Here is an 11,171-nt window from a genome sequence, read left to right as displayed (position 1 = left end):
TGTGACGACAGCCTTTAACGACGTCCAGGGAACATTTTTCCATAGGCTATGTATCATAAAAGGGCATCTGCAAAAAGGCATCATAGGCTATGCATTAACAACATCATAGCCTACTACAATAAAGTATCTTATTGATGGCCTACTGGAATTAGTGGAACGTTGGAACCTTTTGTCCACAGGTTGTTCAGCAGGGGAGAAAAAAATGTTTAAGTGTAGCTTTTAACTAACAATTTGCGATTGTAGACCTAAACAAGTAGTAGTCTGTATTACACCTACACAAAACCCCAGATTATACAGGATTCCACTGTAAACCAAACCCAAATTCGCATTAGGCAGGATCTTAGTTTATGCTACGCTTTCAAGCTGTTAGCTGAATATAAAGATGAAGGTGTTTGATTGAAAAGATCGATCGTGTTAAAAATGTAATTGCTCTGGGTCTGAGTAACCGCACGGCATTTTTAAATGAACGCCAAAATGTTCAACTGCAAGAGCGGACCATTCGCAAACGAGCCATCACTTCCTCAAACTCATAAGGACTTCTGCCTTGACTTTTTTCTGCCTAATGAGAATTACAGAAAAGGACCGTAGGTTGTCTGGATCAAGATACAGTTAAAGGTATGCTTGGTGAGTTTGATTGTTTTTTAAATATGCTAGCCTACTTCACATTTAAAAAAAAAAGTTAAACATGGATGGGCCCGCGTGCTGCGTAACTTTTAGTTTATTGATTAATTAGCGCTTTCAGAAGGAGATAAAAGCAATCGGGAGTTTGAGAGTAATATATGTTAGTCACTGAAAGGAACCACTCAACAGTATTTTAATGTATTTCAGGTCTCTGAGACGGAAAGGGATTAGAATGCAGAGCATCAAGTGTGTGGTGGTTGGGGATGGTGCGGTGGGCAAGACCTGTCTGCTGATCTCACACACCACCAGCGCCTTCCCTAATGAGTACATCCCCACGGTGTTTGACAACTACAGCTCCCAGGTGACAGTGGACAACAGGACAATTTGCCTCAACCTTTGGGACACTGCTGGACAGGAGGAGTATGACCGTCTACGCACCCTCTCCTATCCCCAAACCAACGTTTTTGTCATCTGCTCTTCCATTGCCAGCCCGCCTTCCTATGAGAATGTCAAGCACAAGTGGCATCCAGAGGTTACCCATCATTGCCCAAATGTGCCTATTCTTCTTGTTGGCACCAAAAGCGACCTGCGCAACGATGAAGGAGTCCTGAAGAAGTTGAAGGACCAGAACCAGACAACCATCGCCCAAGCACAGGGCGCTGCCCTGGCCAAGCAAATCCATGCTCTGAAGTACCTGGAATGCTCTGCCCTCAACCAAGAGGGAATAAAACAGGTGTTTGATGAAGCTGTGCGTGCTTTTCTCAATCCACAACCACCCCCAACCAAAAAAACATGTAAAATATTATAGTGAGACAATAGACAGAACCAAAAATCACAAATTAAACAAGGTACATTTATTTACTTGCATCATGTGCATATGGTTTTAAAACTGATTGTGTTTATGTGCTTGATTTAAAATTTGCAGTTAACAGATATTTACAATTGATCATTGAAGTAAACTGTTGGCAGTGACTTAAACAATAATTGAACATCTCAAAAGTCATGGAGAATCATGCATCAACAATAATATCCCATATATTGTACCAATGGTTTCTGACATTGCAATGGTTGTTTTATAAATGTGGAATTGAATGTGTACATTTTCACAATGTGTAAATGATTTTCTTCAACACCCTTTGGTCAATCAGTGATTCTATGGTGATGTGTGTTGCAAACCAACCACAGAGTTATTACACTGTTCCTTCTTTGAAATTGCTGAGTTCTAGATCTAAAAGAGGAAATACAGAGGCCTTTGATTAAAGACATGATATATTTTTCCTATCGTGGCCATTAGTTAGACAGAGAAAGAGAGAATACAAGGAACACTGCCAGTCAGTAACTTCCCCCTGAAAGTCCATAGCTTGCTGTCTATTTCAGATTTGAATGAGTGAGGTTTCACAAAAGTTCAACATTAGTATTATCAGTATTATCTGACAGAAATCTTAGTATGGTTTGTCTCTGTTTATAGCAGACATCATGTTTCACTGTAAGGAAATGTGTCACATACTTGAGTCATTTTAATATAAAGAAGTGTGATTGAAGAGCTCTGACCACCTACAAATTCAGTGTTGGATTAACACTTGCCACTGTCCCACCTGGTTGACATAATCATGGTTCTCTCAAATGTGCTGAATAAAGTGTATGACTCAGCAGGGCTTTTGTAGAAGTGAAAATCAATGAACAGCAAAAGATTGCTGTTCCGTCCTGTTTTTCATTTGATAGTAAAATAAGGCATCAGTGTCTATACTTACTGGCAGGAGCACTACAAATAACACATCCTCATTGTTGCAGCATTGATGTAAGGTATGAAGTAACAATAATATCTCTCCTCTCTCCCTCTATCACTCCATCTGCTTCACCAACCAGGAAGTTAATTTACATGCAGACTTCTGTCATTTCAGCTAGAGTATGTGTGACCATAACATCTGAGTAGTTGGCTCTATTGAGAAACATTAGTTGTTGCCAATAACCTTCTATATGTAAAATACTGTATTATATTGTGATTTGTCCACAGCAGTTTACTAATATGTGAGATTTGAAGATGTTTGCACTACAATTCATTTGTTCCAGTCAGAAGAATGAAAAAACATGTGTGTCTGGCTAACCAACAGCAGTGACCCTCAGATGGCCAGCACTGTCGAACGAATGAGTTTATACCTTTCCAGTGAGGTTCACTTTATGCAAATTGTCTATGTCCAGTGTCATGAGTTCCTCATTAACATATATGAAACAAAACATCTTCCTGCTTTCCCAGTGTGGCAGAGGGATCAGAGTCAGGTGGGGGCTGTGAGGTTGTTAAACTGGTGCTGCCACCTCGATTCCCCAGTCAGAAGTCTTTTTCTTCTGCTGCTGACAGAATCACAACCTCTCTACTTTTGAAGTCCCAGAATGCAGTTAGGTGAAAGGCCATGTTTGACAAAACTACCAGATACTCAAACAGGGAGAACAAAGTGTAGCCTGTGAAAGTCAGATAAGAAAGGAGGCTATTAACAATACCACCACCATGGGCACACCTACACTGCAATGAAAGGAAGACCTTGAAATAATGTGAAATATGTATATTATACTTACTCCCAGGTTCACAATACATGTTGTGTTTCCAGTAAAAGTAAGCAGCGAGGAAGCAGAAAGACACGTTGAGAGTCAAGAACCGGATCTTCCAGTGATAGGATTTAAGGTCCTATGAAGAAGAAGATACATGTCTGACAGCACCAGGATACATTTGTGGGTCTGTTACTTTGAATGCAGGTGACTGGCACAGTATGGATAGAATGATAAAACACATGGTTAACTGATTCCTAAACATGACAGCAGTCTGTATGACACTGTATCAGAGATATGATGAGGTAGCAGTTCTGTTGGGGAAGCACGCATTTGATGGTGAAAGAAGCCTCCTGTTTCCACAGCATTCTTTCACCGCAACTAGGGGCATGTCACAGGCACCATGTGTCTCAAGCAACATCATTTCCTCATTACACTAAGAGTGTTACTACAGAGGTCCTAAAATTGCCCACCACCACTGACTGTGCCCACCACCACCACTGTGCAGACAGACACAGTGCACGCATGTCCATACTGTTGATTCCCCCAATAGATCTATTGTGTATCGTTGAAAATACTGCCACCCCATGGCTGCTGTGTGATAGTGCATCTCAACTACAAGGGGCAGCAACCACCTGGGACTTTATGTCTATCCATTCTCTTGAGGGGAAAACAAATGGCAAATACATTTGGGTTTTTGGGGGGAACAACTGTTCTGAACAAACATTTCTAATCATGCAACCTAGTTAACACTGGACATGGGACTGGAGATGTTGTGATGACAACAGAGGAAGTGGAGGAAGCAGCACCTCACCTCGGGGCTCAGAGAGTACTTTTTAATAATATTCCAGAGTCGGCATGTTATCAACATGTAAACAAGAGAACTGAAGATGAACAGGACAAAACCTTCCTTATGGACAACTAGGGAGAAACCACCATAATGAAGGAAGAAAAACAGTGTTACTGTCAGGTAGTCTATTGATTAGGCTTGAATGAATGTATTCAGATAAAATGTGTAAATGTTGAGAATGAAAGAGGCCACTCACAGTATGTCTCGTTAGAGGACACATAGGAGAGCAGCAAGAGACCAAAGGTTTCAGTGAGCGCACACACCAGGTTCCCACTGTAGAGCAGCCACTGTGGGAACCTGGAGGAGAAGCGACTCTTATAGAGGTTAAAGTAGGACACGGCCACAAGGAACCGAGGAGCAGAGTGCAGCCCGATGCAGACACGCCAGATATGGCACTCTGGACTCTGACTTATGGAGGCACTGATTGAAGGTAAATAATTAGGAACCTAAAATCATGGAAAGTGATCATTAGAGACAGGTTGAATCAAATGTTAAAATGCAGGGCAATTTGTAGATATCTTAAAAATGATTACCTGGCAATGTGTACCGGTTGAATCTTCAAAATGGAAAACGGAGGATATGAAGATGCATGACGTTAGACCAAGCAGTGGTAGACTCACTGTGCTCACAACACATGAGGAAAAGGATAATCTAATCAGGGGCTTTTCATGCCCCAGGGTGTTAGGTGCTTGCAGCATCCTAGCGTGGATCAGGGCAATAGGCCTACTGATAGGCTATACATTGAATGCAAATGGTGAAACTATTGTTGAAAACCAAAGATGCCTCAAAGGCAAACAATAAAAAAATATTGTTTTTCATATTTATTTTTGCCTTTCGTAGTTTGAAATTGCAATCACACAACTACTATAGATAACACAATTTCTGGTGAGGAGATACAGTAACGACGTTCAAAAACGCTGAAAAGGTCCAACACGTATTCTCACGTCTCCTCTCAACAACATAACATCTTCGCAACAGGGAGAACGCGGATGGTCCTCTTGCTGTAGCCTATCATATCAACCTAATCTTTTCACAAAAAGACAGTTGTTCTTTAACAGCGGATAACACAAGATGTCTGGAAACAGATTCGGAGAAATGTTTCTGGTGGTATGCAACCCGGAAGAGAAAGACCACGCACGGTCAGTGCGCAGGCATTACTACACATGAGGCAGTGATGCTCTTTCAATCATAAAGCATAAACCATTTAGTTCAAAGAATTGTGGCAATGGGTAGAATACCTAATGATCATGTAGCCGACATCGATTCCACGATTGGTAGGCTAGCATCTAGGCTGTCAGTGAGAATGTTAAACAGAATTTTGGGGAACTCTCCATGGTGCTACTTCTGGGGATATTAATAAAGTATATTTAATATTCGTATTAAGGAAATTCTGAAATATTTTAAAGGGATAAATCCTATAGCTTTAAAAAAAATTCAATGACATAAACTCGTCTAAATCGTAGTTATTTCATAGAGTTGTTTCACATAATCACTGCAGGCTCGAGTAACTTGAACCTGACTATTCTGTCATATGTCCCGCCTTTCCTGTCTTCTCATTCACAACACACAGCAGTTTCTTGGTAAAGCACAGTGACTTTCTGCACCAATCAACCTATTTTAATCATAGCGTCGCTGGAGTAATATGTTCTTTTTTCTCCAAGTTAAATACATGAAACCTACAGCAACATGAAACTATGGGGAATACACGCGTCGATAAGTTTACTTCTAAGTATCGAAATTGTTCCAGGTAAGTTACCGGTTTCATTTGATCTTTTGCGGAAAATAAGAAATTATAAACCTACAACATTAAAAAAGTCGAAATATTAATCTGTATCTAAGATAATAAGTATATAAACAATAAGACTACCTTTAGTTTTTAGAGTAGGGATGGGAGCCTATGTGAGACGGTAGCAACAGTACCGAACTATCTTATTATGTAAGATAACTGCAGTTTAGTGTACATTTGAAGCAGTTTTTAATTTGTTTCACAGACCTAAATCTAGATATTCTGTATTTTAGGTAATAATTAATAGTTGACTGATAGCCTAGTAATTGATAGTCATGCAACAAGGAGATAAAAAGGGCATTGCTGTTGTGTCGTCTAATTAAACACATTGTAGAGATATTACGAGTGATTTAATGCTCTTTCAGAGCTGTTTTGTATAGACTCTGGAAACTTCTAGCCTGTCCAGTTGTTGAGGGATTTTCTTATCACTGTAATCCCGTGTCCCTTCTCTGCAAAAGGCATTATTGAAACGGAAAAGCAGTGTCAACATCTGGCTAACCTAAATCCACTGTATGCATCATAAACAGCTGACTTATATGGCAAGGGTTGGTTTTGGTCGTCCCAGCTCAGTAAACAGCGCGTCAGCGTCCACAAAACATGACATTTATTGTAATATTTACAAAAGATCTAATCTGACGTTGCACAACAGGTCCAGTGGTTTTTGGATTACAGGGGAAAACAACACAATCTTGAGCGTCATGCTTGTGTATAAAGGCAGATTGACATTATCTCTTACCATAGATTCTGAAGGGTAATCTGCCCTGAAATCCCCCAACTCACAGTGTGCTGCACCATCTGCCATGTGTTTGAATGTTCCCTGAAACCCTACAACATTTGCATGCATTTGCCACTTTCTTTAACACACAGATCTGTTTGTTAACCCATCACATGATATATAACTATACTATCTGTTTATTTTGTAATCATATTGCAGTATGTGCAGTGCTTACAGAGTTTTTATTTTTATTTTAACCATTTCCAAGCCATGAAGCCAGAGAGGTTGTGATTTATAACTGTCTAAAAGGTAACATTAAAGAGTTACCAAGTGTTAAAAGATGATCAGACAACCTGAAATTCATATTTGTTGAATTGTTGAAGTGCTGAACGTAAAGTATTTTCTCTCTCTAACCTGGTCAGTCTGTTGGAGTGCTCATGGAAAATACGCACAGAAGCTGCTGAAGGATTTGTTCAGCAACTACACCAGTGCTCTGAGGCCAGTGGAAGACTCAGACAACATCCTGAATGTCACCTTGCAGATCACCCTGTCACAAATCATTGACATGGTAAAATCTGAGAAATATAATTGTGTTCTGTTGGTACAATAACCTCTATATTCACAGATTGCACATGTATTTATCTTCACAATCATATTCAGAATATTCTTAATCGTGTCAAGTAACCCAGAATAACAGGTAATCGACAGAACAGATGCTGGTCAGAGGACAGATAAAGGCAGAAAAAGTTTAACGCTGTTTCATCTATTTCAGGACGAACGCAACCAGATATTGACAGCATATTTGTGGATACGGCAGGTGTGGACAGATTCCTACCTCACCTGGAATAAAGATGACTATGATGGGCTTGATACCATCCGTATACCTGGTAGTTATGTATGGAGACCTGACATTGTCCTATATAACAAGTAGGTCGGAATGGTATTGAGAGATAGAGAGAGCTTTCAAGTTTGACTATTCACGTTGACGGGAGGCACAAGCTGAACATTCCTTGAAGTTATTTGTTCATGGGAGTGTTCAGAAGGTGGTGAGCAGGCTGAAGGAGATGACGCTCCATGATAGCTTCTCAAACTGCTTGTCTTGTGCCTTTTACCTGTCCCTCGTATTGAGTAGTAGCCCTTTATTAGTCAAAACTGAGAGTGGGTATGAATTGATCTTGTATCTGTATCTTGTTGATCTTGTATCTTGTATTCCTTTATAATTTAAGTTACATTTGATGAGAAAAACAAGACTACATTAAACATACAAGACATGACTTAACGGATATGCATTCATCACAGTCACGCTCCGCGCTTCATTTGCATCTCGCTCCTCCTTTCTCCCAGTAGTAACGTCTGTGTATTGCAGTGCAGATGACCATTTCACAGTCCCCATGCACACCAATGTGGTTATCAGACATGATGGACAGATCATGTGGGACTCCCCGGCCATCACCAAGAGCTCCTGCAAGGTGGACGTGTCCTACTTCCCCTTTGATTCCCAGCAGTGCCGATTCACCTACGGCTCCTGGACCTACAATGGGAACCAGCTGGACATCACGAATGCCCTAGACAGTGCGGACATAGCCGACCTGGTGGAGAACGTGGAGTGGGAGATTCTGGGAATGCCTGCTAAGAAGAACGTCATTCTGTACGGGTGCTGTGCCGAGCCTTACCCTGACGTGACCTACACCCTCAAACTCAAGCGGAGGGCCTCCTTCTACGTCTTCAACCTGCTCATTCCGTGCGTGATAATCTCCTTCCTGGCCCCTCTGGGATTCTATCTGCCCGCTGACTCTGGTGAGAAGGTGTCCCTGGGGGTGACAGTGATGCTGGCTCTCACAGTCTTCCAGCTGCTGGTGGCAGAGATCATGCCTCCCTCGGAGAATGTCCCACTTATCGGTGAGTGCAATGATGTTTCAGTCATAGAAATGTGCTATTTATTATAATCAACATTGTATATATGTATTCATTTCTATGGACCGTTTGTAACTAAACCCATGGAGCTGTGAACATGAAGTTTTGTTCATTCTGTTCATGTTTTTCTATCTCTTCTCCCCTTAGGAAAATATTACATTGCCACAATGACCATGATAACAGCGTCCACTGCCTTGACCATTTTCATCATGAACATACACCACTGCGGCCCAGATGCTAAACCTGTGCCCAAGTGGGCTAAAAAGGTCATCCTGCAATACCTGGCACGTGTGTGCTTTGTTTATGAAGCGGGGGAAAATTGCATGTCTGTCCAGCCAGAGAAACAGGAGCCTCCTCCCCAACCGAAAAGAGCCAACTGCTGCATGAACGGACAAGCAGGCATAGAGGACTTCCGGGTGCGGGTGGAGGGAGGCTGGGAGGCGGTGATTCCCGAGGTGAGAGAGGACTTGGATCAGATGATGAGCCCCACTGGCTCCATGGGGAGGAACCCCACCAACCACTACAGCGCCTGGAGGAATGGCGTGTTCATGAGTCTGGACTGTGGGGACACGTTGAGGTCAGCCAGGCGGAGCAGGAAAGGAGGTGTGAGTGACAGAGTTGGGGAAGAGGTCCCGTGCCAAAGCCAGTGCACGTGTCAGCAGCAGCAGCTCCTCAGGAATATGGAGTACATCGCCAACTGCTACCGTGATCAGAGGGCCACACAGAAAAGAACTGGGGAGTGGAAGAAGGTGGCCAAGGTGTTAGACCGCTTCTTCATGTGGATATTTTTCATCACGGTCTTCCTCATGAGCCTGCTTATCATGGGGAAGGCCATTTAAAGATCCCATGACATGCTGTTTTTGGATGCTTTTAAATAGACCTTAGTGATCCCCTAATACTGTATCTGAAGTCCCTTCCCCGAAATTCAGCCTCGGTGCAGAATTACAGCCACTACGAGCAGTCCCACAATGAGCTTTCCTCAGAATTAGCTGTTTCGGTGTCTGTAGCTTTAAATGCTATGAGGAAGAAAGAGGTGGGGCTAACTGCCATGCTTCGGTCGTTTGCAAGACATGATGTCTCGAGGAAAAAATAATGTCGAGCGTTTGAGTTTTCATTTTCTCAAAGGCGGAGAAGAATACCCAGGTCTTGGTTTACACCTATCACAATTTCTAGCCACTGGGGGACCAAAGGCAGGTTAGGAGAATTCAAATTAATGTTAAATAACCTCCGAAAGTGAAGTTTTCATGTCATGGGACCTTTAATAGCTTTTCTGTAGCTGTTGTTAAGTGTATACTCTGCTTCCTGTGTGGAACAAGTATAGGTCTGAGTATTCTAGAAATACTGTAGATGGTATTTGTGCTTCTGTACAATACCAAATGTATTTATTCTATCCATTTGATATCCTGCAGTCACAGTTTACTTGTAGACTTCAATACATCTCTTGCATTTCAGGTCTTATTCTTATTCAATATTACATCATTATAGATTAAAGGCATCCTTTTCCCTGACTGTTTTGAAATAAAAAAACATTGAACAATGTGATCTTGTCATTCCATTTTATTAGTGCTTAAAACCCAAAAGTACACACTTTCTTATTATCTATGTGAACTGTCTCTCACTTTGAATTGAACTGGTGTACTCAAACCAGGCCCCTGTTGGTGAATTCAATTATTTTACCTGCATTGAGTCTTGTGACAACTTGCATTCCCTGCTGATCTCATTATATCTTTCCAAATAGGATTATTTAATTGGCTCTGCTTTGAACACAAACATGTCTCTTGACAAATTATTATAGTTACATTGTAGGAGGACTTCTTTTAGGTGATCTGGTGTTACCATAGTAAGTATTGCGTATTAAATTTTTCAGGACTGTCGTTGAACATGACAACAGAGCTTTTGCAAAGCATCTTTTATTTCTTTGTTTCTAAAAGTGTAAATAAGGGGATTTAGAACAGGAACTAGGGCACTATTGATAATAGATATCAAGATAAGCATATTACTATTATGATTTAATACTTTGGCACTAATATATACACAAGAATGAGCAAAATAAAAGGCCAGAACAACAGTGAGATGAGAGGAGCAGGTGGAAAAAGCTTTCATACGTCCTTCAGAGGTTGCAATTTTGCAAATGGCTAGAACTATTCTGTAGTTGGACCACACAATTAACATGAAAGGTATATACATAACTACCACGGCAATTGAAAGAGCCACATCAATCAAAAATGTAGTGTCCCAACAGGACAGCCAAACAACAGCTGGGTAATCACAAAACCAAAATTTTACTCCAGTGTAACAAAATGGCAATTGTGATGCAAATATGACAGAGAAGTAAGGCGTTAGGAGACCAGACACCCATGCTACAGCTACCATTAGAGCACATACCCTCCCAGAGATTATACTGCTGTAACGAAGAGGATTGCAGATGGCCACGTATCGGTCATAAGCCATCACACACAGGAGAAATCCTTCAACAGTTTGAACACCCAAATACACATACATTTGGCGAAAACAACCTGAAAATGTTATGGTAAAGTCATTCTGTAAAATCATTGTTATGAACTTAGGGTGAACACTGGTTGCTATTACTATGTCTATGAAAGACAGATTACCAAGAAAGATGTACATGGGTGTTTGTAGTTTGTTGTTTGTCATCACCAGAGTGAATATGATGAGGTTTCCAATTAAAATCATGATGTATACCACCAAGATGAAGAAAGACAACTCCACATAGAAGTTTTTAA

At 41.2% G+C, this 11,171-nt stretch overlaps 3 protein-coding genes across 4 annotated transcripts; 2 read left to right on the top strand and 1 right to left on the bottom strand.

Moving 5' to 3' along the window:
* Positions 1 to 48: 48 nt before the first annotated feature.
* Positions 49 to 2,258, top strand: LOC146257610 (rho-related GTP-binding protein RhoG-like). 2 transcript variants are annotated; one of them, XM_084673411.1, is made up of 2 exons: positions 49 to 615; positions 829 to 2,258. In XM_084673411.1, the coding sequence occupies exon 2, from the start codon at positions 854 to 856 to the stop codon at positions 1,427 to 1,429; it is 576 nt and encodes a 191-aa protein (XP_084529537.1). In that variant the 5' UTR covers positions 49 to 615; positions 829 to 853; the 3' UTR covers positions 1,430 to 2,258. The 2 variants fall into 2 exon arrangements, with proteins under 2 accessions (XP_084529537.1, XP_084529536.1); XM_084673410.1 differs by having other exon boundaries at positions 49 to 624.
* Positions 2,259 to 2,855: 597 nt separating this feature from the next.
* LOC146257609 (acyltransferase PGAP2-like) lies at positions 2,856 to 4,753 on the bottom strand. Its single transcript, XM_084674852.1, has 5 exons — positions 4,546 to 4,753; positions 4,209 to 4,458; positions 3,977 to 4,083; positions 3,193 to 3,301; positions 2,856 to 3,078 (listed from the first exon to the last, which is right to left on the bottom strand). Exons 1-5 carry the CDS (start codon positions 4,708 to 4,710, stop codon positions 2,948 to 2,950), a joined length of 762 nt encoding a protein of 253 aa, XP_084530978.1. The 5' UTR covers positions 4,711 to 4,753; the 3' UTR covers positions 2,856 to 2,947.
* Positions 4,754 to 5,899: 1,146 nt separating this feature from the next.
* chrna10a (cholinergic receptor, nicotinic, alpha 10a) lies at positions 5,900 to 9,388 on the top strand. Its single transcript, XM_084674768.1, has 5 exons — positions 5,900 to 5,911; positions 6,911 to 7,081; positions 7,286 to 7,440; positions 7,880 to 8,412; positions 8,575 to 9,388. The coding sequence occupies exons 1-5, from the start codon at positions 5,900 to 5,902 to the stop codon at positions 9,264 to 9,266; spliced, it is 1,563 nt and encodes a 520-aa protein (XP_084530894.1). The 3' UTR covers positions 9,267 to 9,388.
* Positions 9,389 to 11,171: the final 1,783 nt, after the last annotated feature.

The sequence above is a fragment of the Hypomesus nipponensis genome, chromosome 15 (assembly GCF_054491055.1).
Source record: "Hypomesus nipponensis isolate SF chromosome 15, ASM5449105v1, whole genome shotgun sequence".
Taxonomy (NCBI): domain Eukaryota; kingdom Metazoa; phylum Chordata; class Actinopteri; order Osmeriformes; family Osmeridae; genus Hypomesus; species Hypomesus nipponensis.
Note: the sequence above shows the minus strand (reverse complement) of the source record. Positions and strands in the feature narration are given on the sequence as shown.

Coding starts and splice junctions, on each gene's coding strand:
- LOC146257609 (XM_084674852.1), bottom strand. CDS start 4,710: ATGCTGCAAGCACCTAACACCCTGGGGCATGAAAAGCCCCTGATTAGA. Junction 4,459..4,545: donor CAACCGGTACACATTGCCAG/GTAATCATTTTT, acceptor CCATGATTTTAG/GTTCCTAATTATTTACCTTC. Junction 3,079..3,192: donor CATGTATTGTGAACCTGGGA/GTAAGTATAATA, acceptor TGACTTTCACAG/GCTACACTTTGTTCTCCCTG.
- LOC146257610 (XM_084673411.1), top strand. CDS start 854: ATGCAGAGCATCAAGTGTGTGGTGGTTGGGGATGGTGCGGTGGGCAAG.
- chrna10a (XM_084674768.1), top strand. Junction 7,441..7,879: donor GACATTGTCCTATATAACAA/GTAGGTCGGAAT, acceptor TGTGTATTGCAG/TGCAGATGACCATTTCACAG. Junction 8,413..8,574: donor GGAGAATGTCCCACTTATCG/GTGAGTGCAATG, acceptor TTCTCCCCTTAG/GAAAATATTACATTGCCACA.